Source organism: Oncorhynchus kisutch, linkage group LG9 (assembly GCF_002021735.2).
Source record: "Oncorhynchus kisutch isolate 150728-3 linkage group LG9, Okis_V2, whole genome shotgun sequence".
NCBI lineage: Eukaryota > Metazoa > Chordata > Actinopteri > Salmoniformes > Salmonidae > Oncorhynchus > Oncorhynchus kisutch.
In genome coordinates this window covers 473,568-496,907 of record NC_034182.2, presented here as the reverse complement: position 1 = coordinate 496,907, position 23,340 = coordinate 473,568, and the positions used below count along the sequence as shown (strand labels likewise).

Sequence of the window (23,340 nt, the reverse complement as noted above, 5' to 3'; positions counted from 1 at the left end):
TTGTCAGAACAAGAATAGGACTGACGAGTTTCAGAAGAAAGTTCTTTGTTTCTGGCCATTTTGAGCCTGTAAACAAACCCACAAATGCTGATGCTTCATATACTCAACTAGTCTAAAGAAGGACAGTTTTATTGCTTCTTCAATCAGCACAACAGTTTTCAGCTGTGCTAAAATAATTGCAAAAGGGTTTTCTAATGATCATTCAGCCTTTTAAAATGATAAACTTGGATTAGCTAACACAACGTGCCGTTGGAACACAGGAGTGATGGTTACTGATAATGGGCCTCTGTATGCCTATGTAGATATTCCATTTAAAAAAATTAAAAACATTAAAAAAATAATGACAACATTAACATAGTCTACATTGCATTTCTGATCAATTTGATATTAATTTATCGGACAAAAAAATGGCTTTTCTTTCAAAAACAAGGACATTTCTAAGTGACCCCAAACTTTTGAACGGTAGTGTACATTCACAGCAAAACAAATGATGGTTTCGCTATAGTTCATGACGTATTCTATTTCCTCAGTCTCTCCAAGTCATGACCGTGCTGATGCAGCTCTAAGCTCATTACAGGCTGGTGGTGGGGGGGAGTCAGAACTTGTTTTTATGACTGGTCATGAAATGGATTCTGACTGTAAATATGAATCACAAAAAGAGAGTCACTCACGCATCCACTAAGATCAGCATGTCCTTTGGAGACGCTGCCCCCTGGATGTACCTGGTAACCAAACAAGCAAATAAATACAGTGGTGAAAAACCACGTGAGACGTTTACCTCGTGTCTAATGATTCCACCAAATAGACCAACAGAAAAAAAACATTGTCAAAAGCAGGCTGACTTTTAAATGTCAATTGTAAAGTAACAGGGTTATGCATCTTTGTGTGTGTGTGTGTGTGTTTCTCAAACAGTGTTTAAAATGGGGACCAAAAAGCTAGGTTCAAGCAGGGCAGGTAATGTTCAATCTGAGAAACACTAGGAGAGTTGGAGAACGAGGAGACAAACGAGACAGGCATCAATGTCTCCACTCACCACGGTCGCCGCCGGACGTCGTAGAGGTCGATCTTATTAGGCGTTTTTCGCGAGTCCATCCAAGGGGATGCTGGGAACAAAGACAATTTAAATCTAATCAAGCTTTATTTAAAGTGCATTTGAAAAGACAACACACTTCACAGTAAAAGCATAATGCTTCATTTGAGTCCAGACAGAGACGACTAACCAGCTGAATGTTATAGTCATAACAGTTTGACTTGAAACACTGCATTGTATATTCAACTCACTTGTATTATAAATGTGGTTTTACAGACGTGTTGAATAGGTTTTATGTACACATTTTGAAATGCACATTGTTATATTTGGTAACACGTTTCGTTTTCCTTGACTTCAACACCATTCGCTGCATTGAACGGATGTGGGTGGAGCAATGTCTACATAAGGGTGCAAATGAAAAACACTCACGAAAGCTCTAAAGAAGGCCTTAAGGCTGATACATAAAGCGTAATAACAGCAGTGATACTAGCAAGAGCAGTGTGTAGGTTTCCTCTTTTTTCTCAACTTAAACTTACTTGAATCCCAGTTTAACTTACTACCATAAAGAGTGAATAGATTGCTTTAACACACACTTAATACAGTTTCAGCTGATGTTATTATATTCAACAAATCTGATATACAGTATCAGTCAAAGGTTTGGACACACCTCCTCATTCCAGGGGTTTTCTTTATTTGTACTATTTTCTACAATGTAGAATAATAGTGAAGACATCAGCACTATCAAATAACACATGTAGTAACCAAAAAAGTGCTAAACAAATCAAAATATATTTAAGATTTTAGATTCTTCAAAGTAGCCACCGTTTGCCTTGATGACAGCTTTGCACACTGTTGGCATTCTCTCAACCATCTTCATGAGATAGTCACCTGGAATGCATTTCAATCAACAGTTAAAAGTTAATTTGTGGAATGTGTTTCCTTCTTAATGTGTTTGAGCCAATCAGTTGTGTTGTGACAAGGTAGGGGTGGTATAGAGAAGATTTGTAAAAGACCAAGTTCATATTATGGCAAGCAAGAACAGCTCAAATAAGCAAGGAGAAGTGATAGTCCATCATTCATTTAAGATATGAAGGTCAGTCAATGCGGAAAATGTCATGAATTGTTCAAGTTTCTTCAAGTGCAGTCGCAAAAACCATCAAGAGCTATGATGAAACTGGCTCTCATAAGGAACGCCACAGGTAAGGAAGACCCAAATCAAATCAAATCAAATCAAATCAAAATCAAAATCAAGACCCAGAGTTACCTCTGCTGCTGAGGATAAGTTCATTAGAGTTAACTGCACCTCATATTGCAGCCCAAATAAATGCTTCACAGAGTTCAAGTAACAGACACATCTCAACATCAACTGTTCAGAGAAGATTGCATGAATCAGGCCTTCATGGTCAAATTGCTGCAAAGAAACCACTACTAAAGGACACCAATAATAAGAAGAGACTTGCTTGGGCCAAGAAACACAAGCAATGGATATTAGACCGGTGGAAATCTGTCCTTTGGTCTGAGGAGTCCAAATTTGAGATTTTTGGTTCCAACCGCCGTGTCTTTGTGAGACGCAGAGTAGGTGAACGGCCTATATAAAATCTCCCATTCCTCTCAAAAAGTTTAGAAAAAACTGTTGCGCAGCAACTCACTGCCTTCATGAAGACTAACAATGTATACGTAACGCTTCAGTCTGGTTGTAGACCCCACCATAGCACTGAGACTGCACTCGTGAAGGTGGTAAATTACCTTTTAATGGCGTCAGACCAAGGCTCTGCATCTGTCCTCGTACTCCTAGACCTTAGTGCTGCTTTTGATACCATCGATCACCACATTCTTTTGGAGAGATTGGAAACCCACATTAGTCTACATGGACAAGTTGTAGCCTGGTTAAGATCTTACTTCAGTTAGTGCTAAACACGGCTGCTAGAATCTTGACTAGAACCAAAATATTTGATCATATTACTCCAGTGCTAGCCTCTCTACACTGGCTTCCTGTTAAGGCCAGGGCTGATTTCAAGGTTCTACTGCTAACCTACAAAGCATTACATGGGCTTGCTCCTACCTACCTTTGCGATTTGGTCCTGCCGTACATACCTACACGTACGGTACGGTCACAAGACGCAGGCCACCTTACTGTCCCTAGAATTTCTAAGCAAACAGCTGGAGGCAGGGCTTTCTCCTATAGAGCTCCATTTTTATGGAATGGTCTGCCTGAGTGATGCAAAATCGTTCTCAACCTTTTAGTCTTTATTGAAGACTCATATCTTCAGTAGGTCCTATGATTGAGTGTAGTCTGGCCCAGGAGTGTGAAGGTGAACGGAAAGGCTCTGGAGCAACGAACAGCCCTTGTTGTCTCTGCCTGGCCGGTTCCCCTCTTTCCACTGGGATTCTCTGCCTCTAACCCCATTACAGGGGCTGAATCACTGGCTTACTGGTGATCTTCCATGCCGTCCCTAGGAGGGGTGCGTCACTTGAGTGGTTTGAGTCACTGACGTGATCTTTCTGTCCGGGTTGGCGCTCCCCCTTGGGTTGTGCCGTGGCGGAGATCTTTGTGGGCTATACTCGGCCTTGTCTCAGGATGGTAAGTTGCTGGTTTAAGATATCCCTCTAGTGGTGTGGGGGCTGTGCTTTGGCAAAGTGGGTGGGTTTATATCCTGCCAGTTTGTCCCTGTCCGGGGGTATCGTCGGGTGGGGCCACAGTGTCTCCTGTCCCCTCCTGTCTCAGCCTCCAGTATTTATGAGTCGGGGGGCCAGTCTGTTATATCTGGAGTATTTCTCCTGTCTTATCCGGTGTTCTGTGTGAATTTAAGTATGCTCTCTCTAATTCTCTTTCTCTTTCCTTCTTTCTTTTTTTCTTTCTTTCTCTCTCTCGGAGGACCTGAGCCCAAGGACCATGCCTCAGGACTACCTGGCCTGATGACTCCTTGTTGTCCCCAGTCCACCTGGCTGTGCTGCTGCTTCAGTTTCAATTGCTCTGCCTGCGGCTATGGAACCCTGACCTGTTCACCGGACGTGCTACCTGTCCCAGACCTGCTGTTTTCAACTCTCTAGAGACAGCAGGAGCGGTAGAGACACTCTGAATGATCGGCTATGAAAAGCCAACTGACATTTACTCCTGAGGTGCTGACCTGTTGCGCCCTCGACAACAACTGTGATTATTATTATTTGACCATGCTGGTCATCTATGAACATTTGAACATCTTGGCCATGTTCTGTTATAATCTCCACCCGGCACAGCCGGAAGAGGACCGGCCAATGACCTGGAACACACCTCCAGGCTGTGTAAGGGATATTTGACCAAGGAGAGTGATGGAGTGCTGCATCAGATGACTTGGCCTCCACAATCACCCGACCTTGTTGGACTGCAGAGTGAAGTAAAAGCAGCCAACAAGTGCTCAGCATATGTGGGAGGTCCTTCAAGATGGTTGGAAAAACATTCCTTATGAAGCTGGTTGAGAGAATACCAAGAGTGTGCAAAACTCTCATCAAGGCAAAGACTGGCTTTTTTATTTAATTTGTTTAACACTTTTTTGGTTACTACATGAATCCATGTGCTATTTCATAGTTTTGATGTCTTCACTATTATTCTACAATGTAGACAATAGTAAATAAATAAATAAATAAAAAACTAGGTGTCCAAACTTTTGACTGGTACTGTATATTTTAAAAAAAACTTTCTACATTAACAATGTTCACAAAGTGCTTTTCAGGTCGGTCATGTCAGAGGTAGGGCATACGGAGGCTATTGATGGCTGTCCCCGTGTCCTTGTCCCCGTCTCTGTCCCTGTCCCTGTGTCTGTGTCACAAGCCCATAGCTACCCAGGCCTTGGTGACAAACACAGGGATCGCCGTGACTCACTGTTTTCCCAACCTCCGCATGTGTGTGAGAGAGTGCTCTATTGTGTGTGTGTGTGTGTGTTTGAGAGAGAGAGAGGGAGTGAGTGTGTGAGTGAGAGAGAGAGAGTGAACTTTCTCTCTCTTTCTGTGTATTTTTTCAGTGTGTGTGAGTGCTGAGTAAATACAACGTGACAAAGTGGCCCAGCGCATTATGTCTCCATCAATAGCCACTTTAAGGTCATGGGCTGAGGGCGTAAGCCGATTGGCTGGCTCCTCACCTGGGAAGTAGCGAGCCAATCCGGTGGCGCTGCCAAACACCTGCCACAGTAGAGTAGGATCCTCTTCCTTGTTCTTCCTAAACACAGCCTCTAATGCGTCTGTCCAGTTCAGCTCATTCAGCACGATGGTGGCTGTGGGATAGACAAACACATACGCATACACACACATTAGTATTCACATAACAGAGTTAAACTCTGTGATATTTACAACTGTTTTTGATCATTTGACATAAACAACTCATTTTCTGAGGGGACTTCCTTTGAGGTGACGGATTGGTATACAAGACACATAACAACATGATATAACTCAAAAATATGTACAGAAATACTATTGACGCAATAGATGAGTATTCCCAGAGAGAGAGAGCCGAAGCGAGAGGTTTCACTCCCGTCAAAATCTGTCCACGTGGGAAAACAGTGGTCCTGGCTTAACTGCTCCAGGAAGAACAAGGTGCATAGCTGTATTGGATGGGGAGAAGCATTTCAACATTCTTTGCAGAAATTAAAGTACTGTATACAGTGTATTGGGTACGGTACCACACTCAGGTTATTCATAAATATCTATTAAATACGTACACACTGAGTCTACTATCTCACAGAAAGGACAAAGATATTAAATGACCACAAACACATAAAGGTGAGTAGAGAGATGAACATTGATAGTTAAGTTGAAGATTAACTTTACCGTGTTTATTGTATGTTAAACTTTTTATCCTTTTGTAATAGGATTATTTTCTATGTTATTTGGTAACGCCATGTATCAAGATTGGCTAGTATCTGCCATTAACGCAATGATGGCAACTCTAATGCTAAAACTACAGCTAAGCTGACTGATTCTTGTCTAGATATGGCTACCTCCAATCCCACGTCTAAAGAGCAGTTCCTGTGTTCTATCTGTCTGGATGTATTCACTGAGCCGGACACAACTTCAGCAGGTCCTGTATCAGCGGATACTGGAAAACCATTGACCTGTGCCAGTGTCCAATATGTACGCATAAGTTCCACACGAGAACAGAGATTCGCGTCAATACATTCATTGTTGAGATGGCTGCTCAGTTCAGGAAGTTAGTTCAAGTGAAAGCTACCAGCAGCCCAGACCAATGCCCTGCCAAACCTAGAGAAGTGTCCTGTGATGTCTGCAGTGAGACGAAGCTCAAGGCCCTGAAGTCCTGCCTCGTGTGTCAGACCTCTTACTGCGAGACTCACATGGAGCCTTAAAGAGACAAGCTGATCGACCCTGTGGAGAACCTAGAAGACAGGATGTGCAAGATGCATGAGAGACTCCTGGAGTTGTTCTGTAGGAATGACCAGATGTGTGTTTGTGTCTTGTACATGAAAACAGACCACAAGACTCACCATACTGTCCCTCTAGAGGAAGAGTTTGGAGAGAGGAAGGGTAAATTAGGAAAAACAGAGACAGAAGTGCATCAGAAAATCCAGGAGAAACTGGAGCTCATCAAAAGAAACTCAGAGAGAAGAAGCAGGAAGCAGCAGAGAGGCAGGCTGAATAACTCATTAAAGAGCTGGAGCAGGAAATCACTGAGCTAAAGAGGAGAAGCACTGACCTGGAGCAGCTCTCACACACTGAGGACCATCTTTATTTCCTCCAGGGCTTCCCATCCCTGTGCAGCCCTCCACTCACCAAGGACTGGTCTGAGATCAGTGTTCACAGTGATCTCTGTGTGATGAGTTTGAGGAGAGCGGTGTGTCAGTTGGGGGAGACACTGAATAAAGAGATTGAGAAGCTGCCTGAAATCAAACTGAAGAGGATTCAGCAGTATGCAGTGGATGTGTCTCTGGACCCTGATACAGCACATTGTAAACTCATCCTGTCTGAGGATCGGAAACAAGTAAGATATGGAGACACACGACAGAATCTCCCTAATAACCCAAAGAGGTTTGATCCTGTCCTTATTGGCTTGGGAAAGGAGGGATTCTCCTCAGGGAGATTTTACTACGAGGTAACTGTTAGAGGGAAGACTGGATGAAGTTTAGGAGTCTCTACAGTGTCAGTCAACAGAGAGGGGACTATAACATTGAGCCCTGATAATGGACACAGGACAGTGATCCTCCCTAAGGGAGAAGCCCCAGAAGGTGGGGGTGTTTGTGGATTATGATGAGGGTCAGGTTTCTGTTTATGATGTGGAGGCCAGGTCTCATATCTACTCCTTCACTGGCTGCACCTTCACTGAGAAACTATATCCATGCTTCAACCCTGGTGTTAATCATGATGGTAAAAACTCTGCCCCTCTGATCATCTCTCCTGTCAATCACACAGACTTAGTTAGAACGTGAAAGTAACTGACCTGTAAAATAAATAGCTAAATTAATTTAGAGTGGTTTGAAACATCAGGGAGAATAATTGAGTGTAGTTTATTTTCTGTTAGACATGATGAGTACAGAATGCAGCAGCTATGTAACATAGGCTACCTGTATTACCAAATCTCTCAGGCTCATAACACAGTATGTTATGATGATTTTTCATCAGATACGGTTGAAGTGGGAACTTTACATACACTTAGGTTGGAGTCATTAAAACTTGTTTTTCAACCACTCCACACATTTCTTGTTAACAAACTATAGTTTTGGCAAGTCGGTTCAAACTTCTACTTTGTGTATAACACAAGTAATTTTTACAACAATTGTTTACAGACAGATTATTTCACTTCTAATTCAATGCATCACAATTCCAGTGGGTCAGAAGTTTACATACACTAAGTTGACTGTGCCTTTAAACAGCTTGGAAAATTCCAGAAAATGATGTCATGGCTTTAGAAGCTTCTGATAGGCTAATTGACATCATTTGAGTCAATTGGAGGTGTACCTGTGGATGTATTTCAAGGCCTACCTTCAAACTCTACAATGTAGAAAATAGTAAAAATAAAGAAAAACCTTTGAATAAGTAGGTGTGTCCAAACTTTTGACTGGTACTGTGTGTATGTGTGTGTATATATATATATATATATATATATACACACACACTAACAATTCATACTCTACAGACAATGGAGAACTGGCATCTGAGAGTTCAGCAATGTAATGGGTTAACTTCCATGAGGAACAGTGGATGGGGAAGAGATGTGGATGGGGAGGAGCATTGCACTGTCACTAAGCTGAAATGAAACTGAAGTACACAGTGTATTGTGTACAGTACCAAACTTTCTTTAGCTCTTCAGATAAATCTATATCTTTCTCACAGAAAGGACAGAGATATTATCCACAAACACATGCAGGTGAGTAGAGAGATTAACATGGACAGACAAATTGTGGGTAAGCTTTAGTGTGTTTACTAACTCCGTTACTTTATTGTGTTTACTGTGTGCAAATCCTTTTTCAACTGTACGTTTAAACTCTTTATCCTTTGGTTAGGGGACTATTTTCAATGCTATATGGTAACACATTGTATCAAGATTGGCTAGTATCCTCCCATAACGCAATGTTGGAAACTCTAAAGCTAAAACTACAACTGATTATACACTCAGAAAAAAAGGTGCTAAGTAGAACCATACAGGGTTCGTTGGCTTGTACCCATAAGTTAACTGCCTTTATATGGTTCTACCTAGAACCCTCTAGGAAGGGTTGTACCCCCAAAAAATGATCAGCTAAAGGTTCTTGCTTGAACTGTCTATGAAGGCTTCTACCGTGAACCTTTTTATCTTTGGAGGGTTACGACTAAAACCCTCTATGAACGATTAGAACCCTCCAGCCTTATTAGCCTTTAAAATGGAGTTGAATCTTATTTTTTTAATGATTGATCCTTTATTTAACTTGGCCATTCAGTTAAGAACAAATTCTTATTTACAATGACGGCCTACACTGGCCAAACTCGGACAACGCTGGGCCAATTGTGAGTCGCCCTATGGGACTCCCAATCTAGGCCGGTTGTGATACAGCCTGGATTCGACCCAGGGTGTCTGTAGTTACACCTCTAACACCGAAATGCTGTGCCTAAGACCACTGCGCCACTCGGGAGCCAATACAAGACATAACATATATAATAAGGCCTTTCTTTGAGGCCCTAGTTATACCCTAACACAGTGGTGTTAGGAATATCCTGGTTTACAGGCCACATCAGGCCTGCAAGTCCCATTATGCCGGCTTGCAAAGTGATGTGTAATTCATATTGGAATCCAGCCAGAATTAGGATATCCAACAAGTGGAATTGTTCATCACCTGCAACCTGCATTCAGAATGACTGCCAGGGTAGGGAAGATTGAATAGAGAGACTACCTCAATCATCTAAACTGGAACAACCATTTCAGTAATGTGTGCAATAAATCCAGTAACTAACAGGATGGATTAGTTTAGAAAACTGTATGTTATTTATCTTTGTGTAGCATAAAATGTATCAATGTACATACAAAAACACAGATGCATTATTACAGTAAAACAACAAATTCTGAAAACCTCCCTACAATAGAGCATGCTGTACAATATTATGTATGGTTCTATGTTGAACCCTTCTTTGCCTTCCAAAGAATCATCAAAAAAAACTTTCTTTCAAAAAACAGTTCTTAGGATGTTACACATTCCTGGTAGAACCCTTTGATTTACAAAGAACCGTTTTCTTCCAAAAAGGGTTCTTCTGATCACAACAGTTCTTGGTAGAACCATATCCCTCCGCAAATAACATTTGTGGAACCAATTTTTCCAAGATAAAACATTAGTTTCACTTTTTTCTCTGTCTAGATATGGCATCCTCCAGCAATGTCCTGTCTAAAGAGCACTTTCTGTGCTCCATCTGTCTGGATGTGTTCACTGAGCCAGTCTCTATTCAATGTGGACACAACTTTTGCATGGCCTGTATCAGGAAGTACTGGGATACCAATGACCTGTGCCAGTGCCCCATGTGTACAAATACATTTGATAAAAGACCAGCTCTCTTTGTTAATGCTTTCATTTCTGAGATGGCTGCTCAGTTCAGGAAGTCAGTTAAAAGGAAAGCTACCAGCAGCCCAGACCAATGCCCTGCCAAACCTGGAGAAGTGTCCTGTGATGTCTGCACTGAGATGAAGCTCAAGGCACTGAAGTCCTGCCAGGTGTGTCTGACCTCTTACTGTGAGACTCACCTGGAGCCTCATCAGAGAGTCGCAGCCTTAAGGAGACACAAGCTGATCAAGCCTGTTGAGAACCTGGAAGACAGAATTTGCAAGACACACAAGAGACTCCTGGAGTTGTTCTGTAGGAATGACCAGATGTGTGTTTGTGTCTTGTGCATAAAAACAGACCACGAGACTCACCATACTGTCCCTCTCGAGGAAGAGTTTGGAGAGAGGAAGGGTAAATTGGAAAAAACACAGGCAAAAGTGCAACAGCAAATCCAGGAGAAACTGGAGAAGGTTCAGGAGATCAAACACTCAGTAGAGCTCAGCAAGAGAAACTCAGAGAGAGAGATCACAGACAGTGCTCAGGTCTTCACTGTTCTGATGCTCTCCATTGAAAAGAACCAGGCTGATCTCATTGAGGTGATTGAGAAGAAGCAGAACGCAGCAGAGAGGCAGGCTGAAGAACACATTCAAGAGCTGGAGCAGGAAATCACTGAGCTAAAGAGGAGAAGCACTGACCTGGAGCAGCTCTCACACACTGAGAATCACCTCCATCTAGTCCAGAGCTTTCCATCCGTATGCACCCCTCCACCCACCAAGGACTGGTCTGAGATCAGTGTTCACAGTGATCTCTGTGTGATGAGTTTGAGGAGAGCGGTGTGTCAGTTGGGGGAGACACTGAATAAAGAGATTGAGAAGCTGCCTGAAATCAAACTGAAGAGGATTCAGCAGTATGCAGTGGATGTGTCTCTGGACCCTGATACAGCACATTGTAAACTCATCCTGTCTGAGGATCGGAAACAAGTAAGATATGGAGACACACGACAGAATCTCCCTAATAACCTAAAGAGGTTTGATCCTGTCCTCATTGTCTTGGGAAAGGAGGGATTCTCCTCATGGAGATTTTACTACGAGGTAACTGTTACAGGGAAGACTGGATGGAGTTTAGGAGTGGTAAGAGAGTCTATAAACAGGAAAGCGAATATCACACTGTCCCCTGATAGTGGATGCTGGGCTGTGGTCCTGACCGATAGAAGTAAGTACGGAGCTTGCGCCCCCATCTTTACCCCCCTCTCCCTTAGAGAGAAGCCCCAGAAGGTGGGGGTGTTTGTGGATTATGAGGAGGGGCTGGTCTCCTTTTATGATGTGGAGGCCATGTCTCATATCTACTCCTTCACTGGCTGTACCTTCACTGAAAAACTATATCCATGCTTCAGCCCTGGTGTTAATCATGATGGTAAAAACTCTGCCCCTCTGATCATCTCTCCTGTCAATCACACAGACTGAGTTTGAACCTGAAAGTAAGTGACCTGTAAAATTAGTACCTCAATTAGAGTTCTCTTTTATGAAACTCCAGGGAGAGTATTTCACTGTAGAGTATTACTGATGTGCTTGTTGTCTGTTATAGTCAGTAGTCCATCTGTCAGTCTGTTAGACATGATGAGTACAGAATGCAGCAGCTATGTAACAGTTGACCTGTACTACCAATATCTCAGGCTTAAAACACGGTATGACTTCATATCTGGGAGAGATTTCAGGGCATGTTATTTTTTATCAGATAATATCAGCACTACATGTTTGTTTTACCTACACTCTTTAGAAAAATAGTGCTAAGTAGAGCCATACAGGTGTTTTCGGTTTGTAACCATGGGGCAACCCTTTTTGGTGCTGGGTACAACCATTTGCAGAGGGTTCTGTCTATAACCCACTATGTAGGGTTCTTCAAATAACCCCCTCTCTATGGTTGTACCTAGAACCCTCTATGTAGGGTTCTACCAAGAACTACTAACATCTAAAGGTTTTTCACAGAACTGCCATGAAGGGTTCTACCGAGAAACCTTTTATCTTTGGAGGGTTCTTCTTAGGACACTATGAACGGTTCCACCAGCCTTATTAGTCTTTAAAATGTAATTATTTATGACAATGCATTGCATGTATCATAAGGCCTTTGTCTGAGGGCCTAGTTATGCCATAACACATTGGTGTTAGGAATCTCCTGGTTTACAGGCCACTTCAGGCCTGATAGTCACATTATGCTGGCTTGCAAAGTGATGTGTAATTCCTAAATCCAGCCAGCGTTCGGATATCCAACAATTGGAATTGTTAATCACCCCCAACCTGCATTCAGAATGACTGCAGGGTAGGAAAGATTGAATACTGAGACAACGGCAATCATTTCAACTGGAACAACTATCTCAGTAACGGGTGCAATAAATCCAATTACCAACAGATTGGATTAGTTTAGATATTATCTTTGTGTAGCATACAATTAATCAACCATTCAATGTACATGCAAAGACACAGATATTACAGTAAAACAAACCATTCTGGAAATCTTCCTGCAATAGAGCATGCTGGGAAATATTATATATGGTTCTATGTAGAACGCTTCTTGCTTTCCAAAGAATCCGTTTTGCCTTCCAAAGAATCATCAAAGAACCATTGTCTTCCAAAAATGGTTCTTCTGATCAAAAGAGTTCTTGGTAGAACCCTATCCCTCCGTAAAGAACCTTTTTGGAATCCTTTTTTCTAAGAGTGTAGGTATTATGCACACTGTATATCTCTGTTGATCCTCATTAGCTGTAATGAACACTGAGTAACATTGAGGATTTTTCAAATCCAGTTGAAAGGATAGAATTGGTATTTGGTCTAGTACAGTCCCAGAGCTTTAGAATAGTGATGGCTATTTATGACATCAGTTTGGAATAGTAGACTTATGTAACTGTGGGGAAATATGTGATATTGGGTTGTGTGTAATGAATGGTTTGTGTCTGACTCATCATTGTATATAATTCTCAAAGATAATTTTTTACAAAAAAATAAATGTACATGTACCTTGTCCGTCTGCCTTTCTGAACTGATAATAACACAACTCATTGTGAAAATAAAGGCAAAGAATTAGTGAGTGAATAATGAAAACTATCAAGAGAAACATGACAGTGGACAGTCACCTTAACTTAAATAATGTATTATTGGCTTAAATCTAAATAAAAGATATCCACACTATAAAATGTATAATCTACAGGCAATGGAAAACTTGCATCTGAGAGAGTTTAGCCATGTAAGGAGTTAACTGTTCCAGGAAGAGGGGAGGACCATTTCAACATCACTTTGCTGAAGGGGATTGGGAGGAGCATTACAATGTCACTTTGCTGAAATGAAACTTAAGTATACAGTGTATTGAGTACGGAATAAACTCTCCCCAGCTCTTCAGAAATATCTATTAAATACACAGTCTACTATCTCACAGAAAATACAAAGATATTACCCACAAACGCATGCAGGTGAGTAGAGAGATTAACATGGACAGATAAATTAAGATTAAATTCAACCATGTTTGATGTGAGTAAATTATTTTTATTTTCCAACAGTATATTAAAACTCTTTATTCTTTAGTTATAGTACTATTTTCTATGTTATATGGTAACACGTGGCTAGTATCTCTCCATAACACAATGTTGGAAACTCGAAAGCTTAAACTACAATTTAGTTGACTGATTCTAGATGGGGTTTTTTACGGTTTGACGTTTCTTTCTCTGTCTAGATATGGCCACCTCCAGTAGTCTCCTGTGCTCTATCTGTCTGGATATGGCCACCTCCAGTAGTCTCCTGTGCTCTCTGTCTGGATATGGCCACCTCCAGTAGTCTCCTGTGCTCTCTGTCTGGATATGGCCACCTCTAGTAGTCTCCTGTGCTCTATCTGTCTGGATGTACTGTAGTCACAGAGGAAGGCTGAAGAACTCATTAAAGAGCTGGAGTAGGAAACCACTGAGCTAAAGAGAAGAAGCACTGAGCTGGAGCAGGTCTCACACACTGAGGACGACCTAAACCTCCTCCAGAGCTTCCCATCCCTGTGCAGCCCTCCACTCACCAAGGACGGTGATCTGTATGTGGGGATTGTGAGGAGAGCCGTGTCTCAGCTAGAAGAGACAGTCATGAGTGAGATGAAGAGGTTGTTTGATGATGAGCTGAAGAGGATTCAGCAGTATGCAGTGGATGTTATTCTGGACCCTGATACAGCAAGCCCCTGGCTCATTCTGTCTAAGAATGGGAAAGAAGTGAGAACTGGAGAAAAAAAACAGAAGCTCCCTGATAACCCAAAGAGGTTTGATTCTGCCGTTAATGTCTTGGGAAAGAAAGGCTTCTCCTCAGGGAGATTCTACTATGAGGTAACTGTTACAGGGAAGACTGAGTGGAATTTAGGAGTGGCCAGAGAGTCTATCAACAGAAAGGGGAGTGTCGCATTAAGCCCTGATAATGGACGCTGGGCAGTGATCCTGAGGGATGGGAGTAAGTACATAGCTTGTGCCCCGACCCGTGTCCACCTCTGCATGAGAGAGAAGCCCCAGAAGGTGGGGGTGTTTGTGGATTATGAGGAGGGTCAGGTCTCATTTTATGATGTGGAGGTCAGGTCTCATATCTACTCTTTCACTGGCTACACCTTCACTGAGAAACTATATCCATACTTCAGCCCTTTGCTCAATGATGGTGGTAAAAACTCTGCCCCTCTGATCATCTCTCCTGTCAATCACACAGACTGAGTTTGAACCTGAAATTGACCTGAAACTGACCTGTAAAATTAGTACCTCAATTAGAGTTCACTCTTTCATAAAACACCAGGGAGAATATTTCACATTAGTTTATTAACTGATATTTGTTATTATTATTTGACTTCTAAAAGAACAATCCTTTATCTGATCTTAACGGAGCAGTGGGCCGGCCACTCTTCAATATCACCTGGGCCAACACCTTCCCACTAATGAGATGACAAACCAGCACAGGTGTAACACATACTGAGTAACGAGGGGACACCAATCAGTGCGCCCCACGCGCCAACGTCCAACCTCTAAATATAAAAGGAAAAAGCAAAGCCTATGAATAACATTGTCAGTCTGTTAGACATGAGTACAGAATGCAGCAGCTATGTAACAGTTGACCTGTATTACCAATATCTCAGGTTCACAACAAGGTATGACTTCATATCTGGGAGAGAGAATTCAGAGGTTGTTCTGATTACTGTCCCCCATGATGAAATCGGGGAGGGGACTTTGGCTCTGTCTCTGTCCGAAAGCACGTTTGTATGTTTGTCACACGCGATATCTCAGACTGGAGGGCCTGTTTTTGATGAAACTTGGTTGTATGATGTGTCTTGCTGTAGAGGTCTGGCATTTTCTAAATGACACAGACTGGCCAGGTGGAGGTACTATAACAAGCAATTGAAAATGCACATTTTGAAAGGTCACGCCCCTCAGTTTGTCCAATAGACCAGTTTGTCCAATAGTCATGAAATTCAGGACATCGGTCCTCCTCTTCACAAGGAACACATTTGCAGCAGGGATCCATAAGGTCCACCACGATGGATATTCCACCATTTAGAATGAGGTGAAAAACCCTTCAAACGCTTCTCCTCTGGCACTGAAGGACCGATCTGCAAGAAACTTGATATGCGGCACCTGTGGACAAACGTCTCTCAACGCAATATGTTCCAGACTAGTACCTAAAACAACATGGCCGTAATGGCCAATAAACGTTCATGTGGTCCGAAACACAAATCAGTCACAGATATTTGTATTGTAACAAATTTGGTACACATGTTGAAAACACTGTCAACAAGACCCAACATATGCAGGAACATTCATATCGACCACAAGGTGGCACTATAACTGCCACATGTTTTGTTAATATCAGCATAGTCTCGTTTGAATTTGCCGGGGGAAGGGGGGGGGGGGGGTCATTGCAGGGGGACGAAATGTTTAATGCTGCATTGTTTTAATTCTGATAATAATCGGCACTATATGTTTGTTTTACTTAGATATATACAATGCATATACTCTGTTGATCCTCAATAACTTTAATGGTCACTGAGTAACATTCAGGATGTCTGGATAAATACATTCAGTTGAATAGTGATACACTTGGTATTCAGTCTAGCACAGCACCAGAGCTTTAGAATAGTGATACACTTGGTATTCAGTCTAGCACAGCACCAGAGCTTTAGAATAGTGATACACTTGGTATTCAGTCTAGCACAGCACCAGAGCTTTAGAATAGTGATACACTTGGTATTCAGTCTAGCACAGCACCAGAGCTTTAGAATAGTGATACACTTGGTATTCAGTCTAGCACAGCACCAGAGCTTTAGAATAGTGATACACTTGGTATTCAGTCTAGCACAGCACCAGAGCTTTAGAATAGTGATACACTTGGTATTCAGTCTAGCACAGCACCAGAGCTTTAGAATAGTGATACACTTGGTATTCAGTCTAGCACAGCACCAGAGCTTTAGAATAGTGATACACTTGGTATTCAGTCTAGCACAGCACCAGAGCTTTAGAATAGTGATACACTTGGTATTCAGTCTAGCACAGCACCAGAGCTTTAGAATAGTGATACACTTGGTATTCAGTCTAGCACAGCACCAGAGCTTTAGAATAGTGATACACTTGGTATTCAGTCTAGCACAGCACCAGAGCTTTAGAATAGTGATACACTTGGTATTCAGTCTAGCACAGCACCAGAGCTTTAGAATAGTGATACACTTGGTATTCAGTCTAGCACAGCACCAGAGCTTTAGAATAGTGATACACTTGGTATTCAGTCTAGCACAGCACCAGAGCTTTAGAATAGTGATGGGTATTTATGACATCAGCCTTATTCTATGAAATATGATTGAATTGGATGTCATTTTCTTTAGAGGGGGGGGTATATTATATGGGGGTGTTTGTAATCGTCTGTTTCTATGGTTTTGATGACTCATTGTCACTGCATTTCAACATCACCTTGTCGAAATAAAACAGTGTATACAGTGTATTGTGTACGGTACCAAACTCTCTCCAGCTCTTCAGAAATATCTATTCACTACCTATACACTGTGTCCACTTTCTCACAGAAAGGACAGAGATATTATCCACAAACACATGCAGGTGAGTAGAGAGATTAACATGGACAGACAAATTGTGGGTAAGCTTTAGTGTGTTTACTACCTCTTTTACTTTATCATGTTTACTGTGTGCAAATCCTTTTTTCTTTTTCAACTGTACGTTTAAACTCTTTATCCTTTGGTTAGGGGACTATTTTCAATGCTATATGGTAACTCATTGTATCAAGATTGGCTAGTATCCTCCCATAACGCAATGTTGGAAACTCTAAAGCTAAAACTACAACTGAATTGACTGATTCTACACTTTAAGAAAAACAGGTGCTAAGAAGAACCATACAGGGTTCTTTGGTTTGTCCCCATTGGGCAACTCTTTTGGTGCCTTTGTAGAAGGTTCTATCTAAAACCCTTTATGTAGGGTTCTTCAAAGAAGCCCCTGTATATGGTTCTACCTAGAAGCCTCTATGAAGGGTTCTACCAAGAACCTTATCCGCCTTTCAAATTAAATTATTTATGACAATACAATACATGTATCTTATATAATGGGTGGGTCTAATCCTGAATGGTGATTGGTTAAAACCGCATTCCAGCTGTTTTCTATTCCACAAGTTACCACAGGCATTTTAACGTCATAGATTTAGCCAATTTACTCTGTTCCATCTGTTCCATCTGAATCCACCGTCTCATCAGCCCAGCCATGCCATCTGTAAACTTGATCTCCACTATTAAAAGCATCTACAACAGTAGAGATTTGAATAAAATTTTGTCGGTCTCTCCGACATTCGCAACACTGTTTCAATATTCAAATTCATTCTCCAGCTGTCCCATAGCGGCAAACGTGTTGGGAGTCAGGATGAGACAGACAGGCAGGCAGCTTTTCTCAGTCAGTCGAAATCATGAATCAGCTGGCATAATTTTTCTGGATATATACAAAGAACTATCAATAGAAAACAGGTAAAACGAAACAAAGTGCAGCTAGTTTGCAGTCTTTCCAGCTTCAGTTTGAAGTGATTCTGCTAGCTGTGTTGTTGGCTAGCTCCTCTGAACATCAGAGTCCTGAGGAGATCACATTTTCTATGCCAGGTGAAATCGCGCATCATTAGCTCATTGTTTTGGATGTATCCAAATAAATGTCACTAGAAAACACCTTAAACAAATGCTAATGCAGCTACTTTGTTGTTATTCTGGCTGCACTGTTTGACGTGACTAAGTTATCCATAGTTGTCTAGCTAGCAAGCAAGGGATAAGAACGTTACCAGAAAGCATGGCAATAGAACATTTAGAACAAACGACTGGGTCGTTCTAAATTCTCTGGCAACCGAACCGATAGACCAGCCGGCTTGGGTAGCAACCCTAGATTTGTGTCGGGACTATATCTTGTGGAAGGATAAATAGTATGAATAAATTAATTAAAACATTAAATGAAAATATGCAAATCATTATTTGAATATTTTGGTAACCCTTTGTATAAAAGTGATAAAACCCTCAAAGCCGGTGTTTGTCTAGGGCCTAACAACACCCATGCCATGATATCCTCCAGAACACGGGCTTCTTGTGCATTATCACTTAAATAAGGCCTTTCTTTGAGGGCCTAGCTACAGTATACCCTATTACAGTTTATTAATCATTTCCTGGTTTACAGGCCACATCAGGCCTGCAAGTCACATTATGCTGGCTTGAAAAGTGATGTGTATGGCGCAGTGGTTAAGGGCGCTGTACTGCAGCGCCAGCTGCGCCACCAGAGACTCTGAGTCCGCGCCCAGGCTCTGTCGAAACCGGCCGCGACCGGGAGGTCCGTGGGGCAACGCACAATTGGCCTAGCGTCATCCGGGTTAGGGAGGGTTTGGCCGGTAGGGAAATCCTTGTCTCATCGCGCACCAGCGACTCCTGTGGCGGGCCGGGTGTAGTGCGCGCTAACCAAGGTTGCCAGGTGCACGGTGTTTCCTCCGACACATTGGTGCGGCTGGCTTCCGGGTTGGATGCGCGCTGTGTTAAGAAGCAATGCGGCTTGGTTGGGTTGTGTATCGGAGGACGCATGACTTTCAACCTTTGTCTCTCCCGAGCCTGTACGGGAGTTGTAGCGATGAGACAAGATAGTAGCTACTAAACAATTGGATACCATGAAATTGGGGAGAAAAAGGGGTCAAAAAAATAATAATAATAATAAAAAAAAAGTGCTGTGTAATTCAATACTGGAATCAAGCCAGAATTAGCATATCCAACAAGTGGAATTGTTAAATCACCCGCAACTTGCATTCAGATTGACTGCTAGGGTAGGGAATACTGAAAACTAAGACTACCTTGATCATCTAAACTGGAACCACCAAAATTACTAGCTTAGAAAACGAATCACTTTGTATCATAAAATGTACAGATATTACAGTAAAATAAACTATTCTAAAAATATCTCTGCAATAGAGCATGCTGTGAAATATTATATAAGATTCTATATAGAACCCCGTTTCTAAAACTGTTTGAATTATGTCTGTGAGTATAACAGAACTCATATGGCAGGCAAAAACCTGAGAAGAAATCCAAACAGGAAGTGAGAAATCTGAGGTTGGTCGATTTTCAACCCAGTCCCTATTGAATTCACAGTGGGATATGGATGAGGTTGCACTTCCTAGGGCTTCCTGTTTAAGTTTCTACCTATAGGAGGGGAGGCATGACCTGATTTGCCAAAAGGGAGGGCGAGGGAGAGCCTTGTCGAAGGGGGAGAGCTCGATCCGCGAGTAGCACAGGAGATGTGTTGATAAAACGTTGGTAGTGTTTTCCTCAGATTTAATTTATTATAGTCCCCTGCTACAATAAATTGGGCCTGAGGATATGCGTAGTTCCTATAGAGCCGTCGGAGGGTCGGCTTCGGGGGAAATACATGGTCGTGACAATGACAGAAGAAGATTATCTCAGGATGTAATGAGTTCGGCATTTGATGGTGAGGTATTCCAGATCGGGAGAACAAATGGACTTGAGTTCCTGTACTACCACAATCACACCATGAGTAGTTAACCACAAAACATACACCTCCACTTTTCTTTCTTCCTGTCTGTGCGATGGACGGAGAACTCAGCTGGCTGAATCCCCATCCCTCAGCTTTATAACATACCAAGTGGCGGGGCAGCAGACTGGGGCTGACACTTTGTCTTTACAGAATAAAACAATGGAAGACACAAATAAAAGGGCCCAAACTAATAGGACTCCACTGATTAAATCACATTTAGTGACATAAAGAGCAAGTCTGAAAATGGATGTTGGAACCGTTAATGTAACTCTGGAGGAAGAGTTGTCACATCAGAGAACTACTGGAACACTGATTGCTGAGTTAGTAGTCTACTGTCACACACAGTAGTCACACACAGTAGTCACACACACACACAGTTGCATTTCAACTTTAGATCACCAGTTAGTGTGATAAATGTGATAAAATAGATTTGCAATGGGAAGTAATAGCTGGATGGTTCATTTTCATGTTGTCATTGTTTACAGACGGCTCGATGCGGAAGCTCTAGGAACAATACTTACGACTCCACGTGTTGAATGTGTACTTCGCTATAAAATGGTTTAAAACACGTTTTTAACCAGGGTCTCCCATTTTGCTGCCTGTGGGCTGCCATTCTAATCCATTCTAGACCACACAGTCGTGCGAGACCTACAACGCAATCTCCCACTTCTACTGGCGAAAATGGTGATGCTATGTTTTCATTTATTTTCTTGATTTTTGAGTTTGATAGAACATATTGGAAGATTTTTGGTCCTATAGTCACGGTTCGCCACTGGACACACACACACACGTACACAGGCAAAGATGACACCTATATCATTGATTTTCTAGGGTTAGAGGTTAAACTGTGGTGATAGGGAGGGCGTCAACTACAAGACCACCTAATGGCTACATAGATAACAGCACAGTAATACACAGCACATCTATTTAACCATCATTGACAATGACAAGTATCCAATAGCAGCAGTCTATTGCTAAAACGGATTCAGTGACTCAGATCTGGAGAAAAAACGACAAAGAAAAATAACTAAAACATTAAAATAGTCAAATGTTCTCTTCCCAGGTAGGATTACTTTAATAAAATAAGTTTACAATAATCATGCTGTTTTACTGAGGGAGAGAGAGCACACTGACTCTAAAAGGAGAACTGTAGAGAGAGAGACTACCAAGAGGGAGGGAGAAGGATGACCGAGAGGGAGGGAGGGAGGGAGCGAGAGCACACTGACTCTAAAAGGAGAACTGTAGAGAGAGAGACTACCAAGAGGGAGGGAGGGAGGGAGGGAGACGGACGACCGAGAGGGAGGGAGGGAGGGAGGGAGGGAGCACACTGACTCTAAAAGGAGAACTGTAGAGAGAGAGACTACCAAGAGGGAGGGAGCAAGGGAGGGAGACGGACGACCGAGAGGGAGGGAGGGAGGGAGAGAGAGCACACTGACTCTAAAAGGAGAACTGTAGAGAGAGAGACTACCAAGAGGGAGGGAGGGAGGGAGACGGACGACCGAGAGGGAGGGAGGGAGCGAGGCGACCGAGAGGGAGGGAGGGAAGGAGTGAGACGTCCGAAAGGGAGAGAGAAAGAGAGACAACTGGAGAGAGAGAAAGAGAGAGACAACAAGAGAGAGAGAGAAAGAGAGAGACAACAAGAGAGAGAGAGAGAGAAAGAGACAACTGGAGAGAGAGAAAGAGACAACTGGAGAGAGAGAAAGAGACAACTGGAGAGAGAGAGAGAGAGAGAGAGAGAGACAACTGGAGAGAGAGAAAGAGACAACTGGAGAGAGAAAGAGACAACTGGAGAGAGAAAGAGACAACTGGAGAGAGAGAAAGAGACAACTGGAGAGAGAGAAAGAGACAACTGGAGAGAGAGAAAGAGAGAGACAACAAGAGAGAGAGAGAAAGAGAGAGACAACAAGAGAGAGAGAGACAACAAGAGAGAGAGAGAAAGAGAGAGACAACAAGAGAGAGAGAGAAAGAGAGAGACAACTGGAGAGAGAGAAAGAGACACTGGAGAGAGAGAAAGAGACAACTGGAGAGAGAGAAAGAGACAACTGGAGAGAGAGAAAGAGACAACTGGAGAGAGAGAAAGAGACAACTGGAGAGAGAGAAAGAGACAACTGGAGAGAGAGAGAGAGAGAGAGAGAGAGACAACTGGAGAGAGAGAAAGAGACAACTGAAGAGAGAAAGAGACAACTGGAGAGAGAAAGAGACAACTGGAGAGAGAGAAAGAGACAACTGGAGAGAGAGGAAAGAGACAACTGGAGAGAGAGAAAGAGACAACTGGAGAGAGAGAAAGAGACAACTGGAGAGAGAGAAAGAGACAACTGGAGAGAGAGAAAGAGACAACTGGAGAGAGAGAAAGAGACAACTGGAGAGAGAGAAAGAGACAACTGGAGAGAGAGAGAGAGACAACTGGAGAGAGAGAGAGAGACAACTGGAGAGAGAGAAAGAGAGACAACTGGAGAGAGAGAAAGAGACAACTGGAGAGAGAGAAAGAGACAACTGGAGAGAGAGAAAGAGACAACTGGAGAGAGAGAAAGAGAGACAACTGGAGAGAGAGAAAGAGAGACAACTGGAGAGAGAGAAAGAGAGACAACTGGAAAGAGAGAAAGAGAGACAACTGGAAAGAGAAGAGAGAACTGGAGAGAGAGAAAGAGAGAACTGGAGAGAGAGAAAGAGAGAGAGACAACAGATACAAAGAGAGCCAGAGAGATGAAGCTGATTAAAAAATTATTAGCTAGTAATGCTATTTGGCTAATACACCCTGTATCTAATTAGGTTGAAAAATGCAGTTTTTTCCCCAAAAGAGTGGCACAGGGATGGCAGCATGTCAAGCTGATGTTGCCCATGATTCACAGCCCAAAGCAGCAGCAAACCAACATAGCTACGCTCAGAGAGGAGGGGGAGGGAGAGTGGGGGAGGGAAGAGAAAGGGAAGAGGGGTGCTAGTGGGGGGAGGGAGAGAGGGGGGAAGGGAGAGAGAGATTTGGGGCGAGAAAAAGGTGGGGGGAGGGAGAGAGAGAGAGGAGAACGTGAAAAAAGAGGGGAGAGACAAAAAAGAGGGGGTAATGCTGCTGCCTCATAGTATAGGTGAGAGAGAGACAGAACGAGAATTTACGAATGAGAGAGGAAGGGAAAAAGATGAGAAAGGCTAAATAACAACCCACTTCATCTATACAGCAAATGGGCTACATGTCAGATCTCATGGAGTCAACACTAGCACAGCTGTGTGATCTACCAGTGTTGTGAAATATACACACGGATGCAGCTGACACACCATGT

The 23,340-nt window shown here is 42.6% G+C and overlaps 3 protein-coding genes and 1 pseudogene across 6 annotated transcripts in view; 3 read left to right on the top strand and 1 right to left on the bottom strand.

The window, feature by feature from the left end:
- Positions 1-23,340, bottom strand: part of LOC109879081 (voltage-dependent calcium channel subunit alpha-2/delta-1) — a 177,486-nt gene that overhangs the window by 58,951 nt on the left and 95,195 nt on the right. For all 4 annotated transcript variants that reach the window (XM_031831414.1, XM_031831413.1, XM_031831415.1 and 1 more), the window contains exons 7-9: positions 5,146-5,277; positions 1,034-1,103; positions 672-722 (exon numbers count right to left, since the gene is read on the bottom strand). In XM_031831414.1, the coding sequence (XP_031687274.1) occupies positions 672-722; positions 1,034-1,103; positions 5,146-5,277 (253 nt within the window). The remainder of the gene's footprint in view (positions 1-671; positions 723-1,033; positions 1,104-5,145; positions 5,278-23,340) is intronic.
- LOC116375244 (E3 ubiquitin-protein ligase TRIM39-like) lies at positions 6,190-7,440 on the top strand (annotated as a pseudogene).
- LOC109879078 (E3 ubiquitin-protein ligase TRIM21-like) lies at positions 9,677-16,998 on the top strand. Its single transcript, XM_020471265.2, has 2 exons — positions 9,677-13,474; positions 13,735-16,998. The coding sequence occupies exon 1, from the start codon at positions 9,837-9,839 to the stop codon at positions 11,475-11,477; it is 1,641 nt and encodes a 546-aa protein (XP_020326854.2). The 5' UTR covers positions 9,677-9,836; the 3' UTR covers positions 11,478-13,474; positions 13,735-16,998.
- Positions 14,114-16,998, top strand: LOC116352719 (pyrin-like). The gene has a single exon (XM_031831417.1). The coding sequence runs from the start codon at positions 14,126-14,128 to the stop codon at positions 14,729-14,731; it is 606 nt and encodes a 201-aa protein (XP_031687277.1). The 5' UTR covers positions 14,114-14,125; the 3' UTR covers positions 14,732-16,998.

What these genes read in the sequence shown, in the direction of transcription:
- LOC116352719 (XM_031831417.1), top strand. Translation starts at nt 14,126, where the DNA reads ATGAGTGAGATGAAGAGGTTGTTTGATGATGAGCTGAAGAGGATTCAG.
- LOC109879078 (XM_020471265.2), top strand. Translation starts at nt 9,837, where the DNA reads ATGGCATCCTCCAGCAATGTCCTGTCTAAAGAGCACTTTCTGTGCTCC.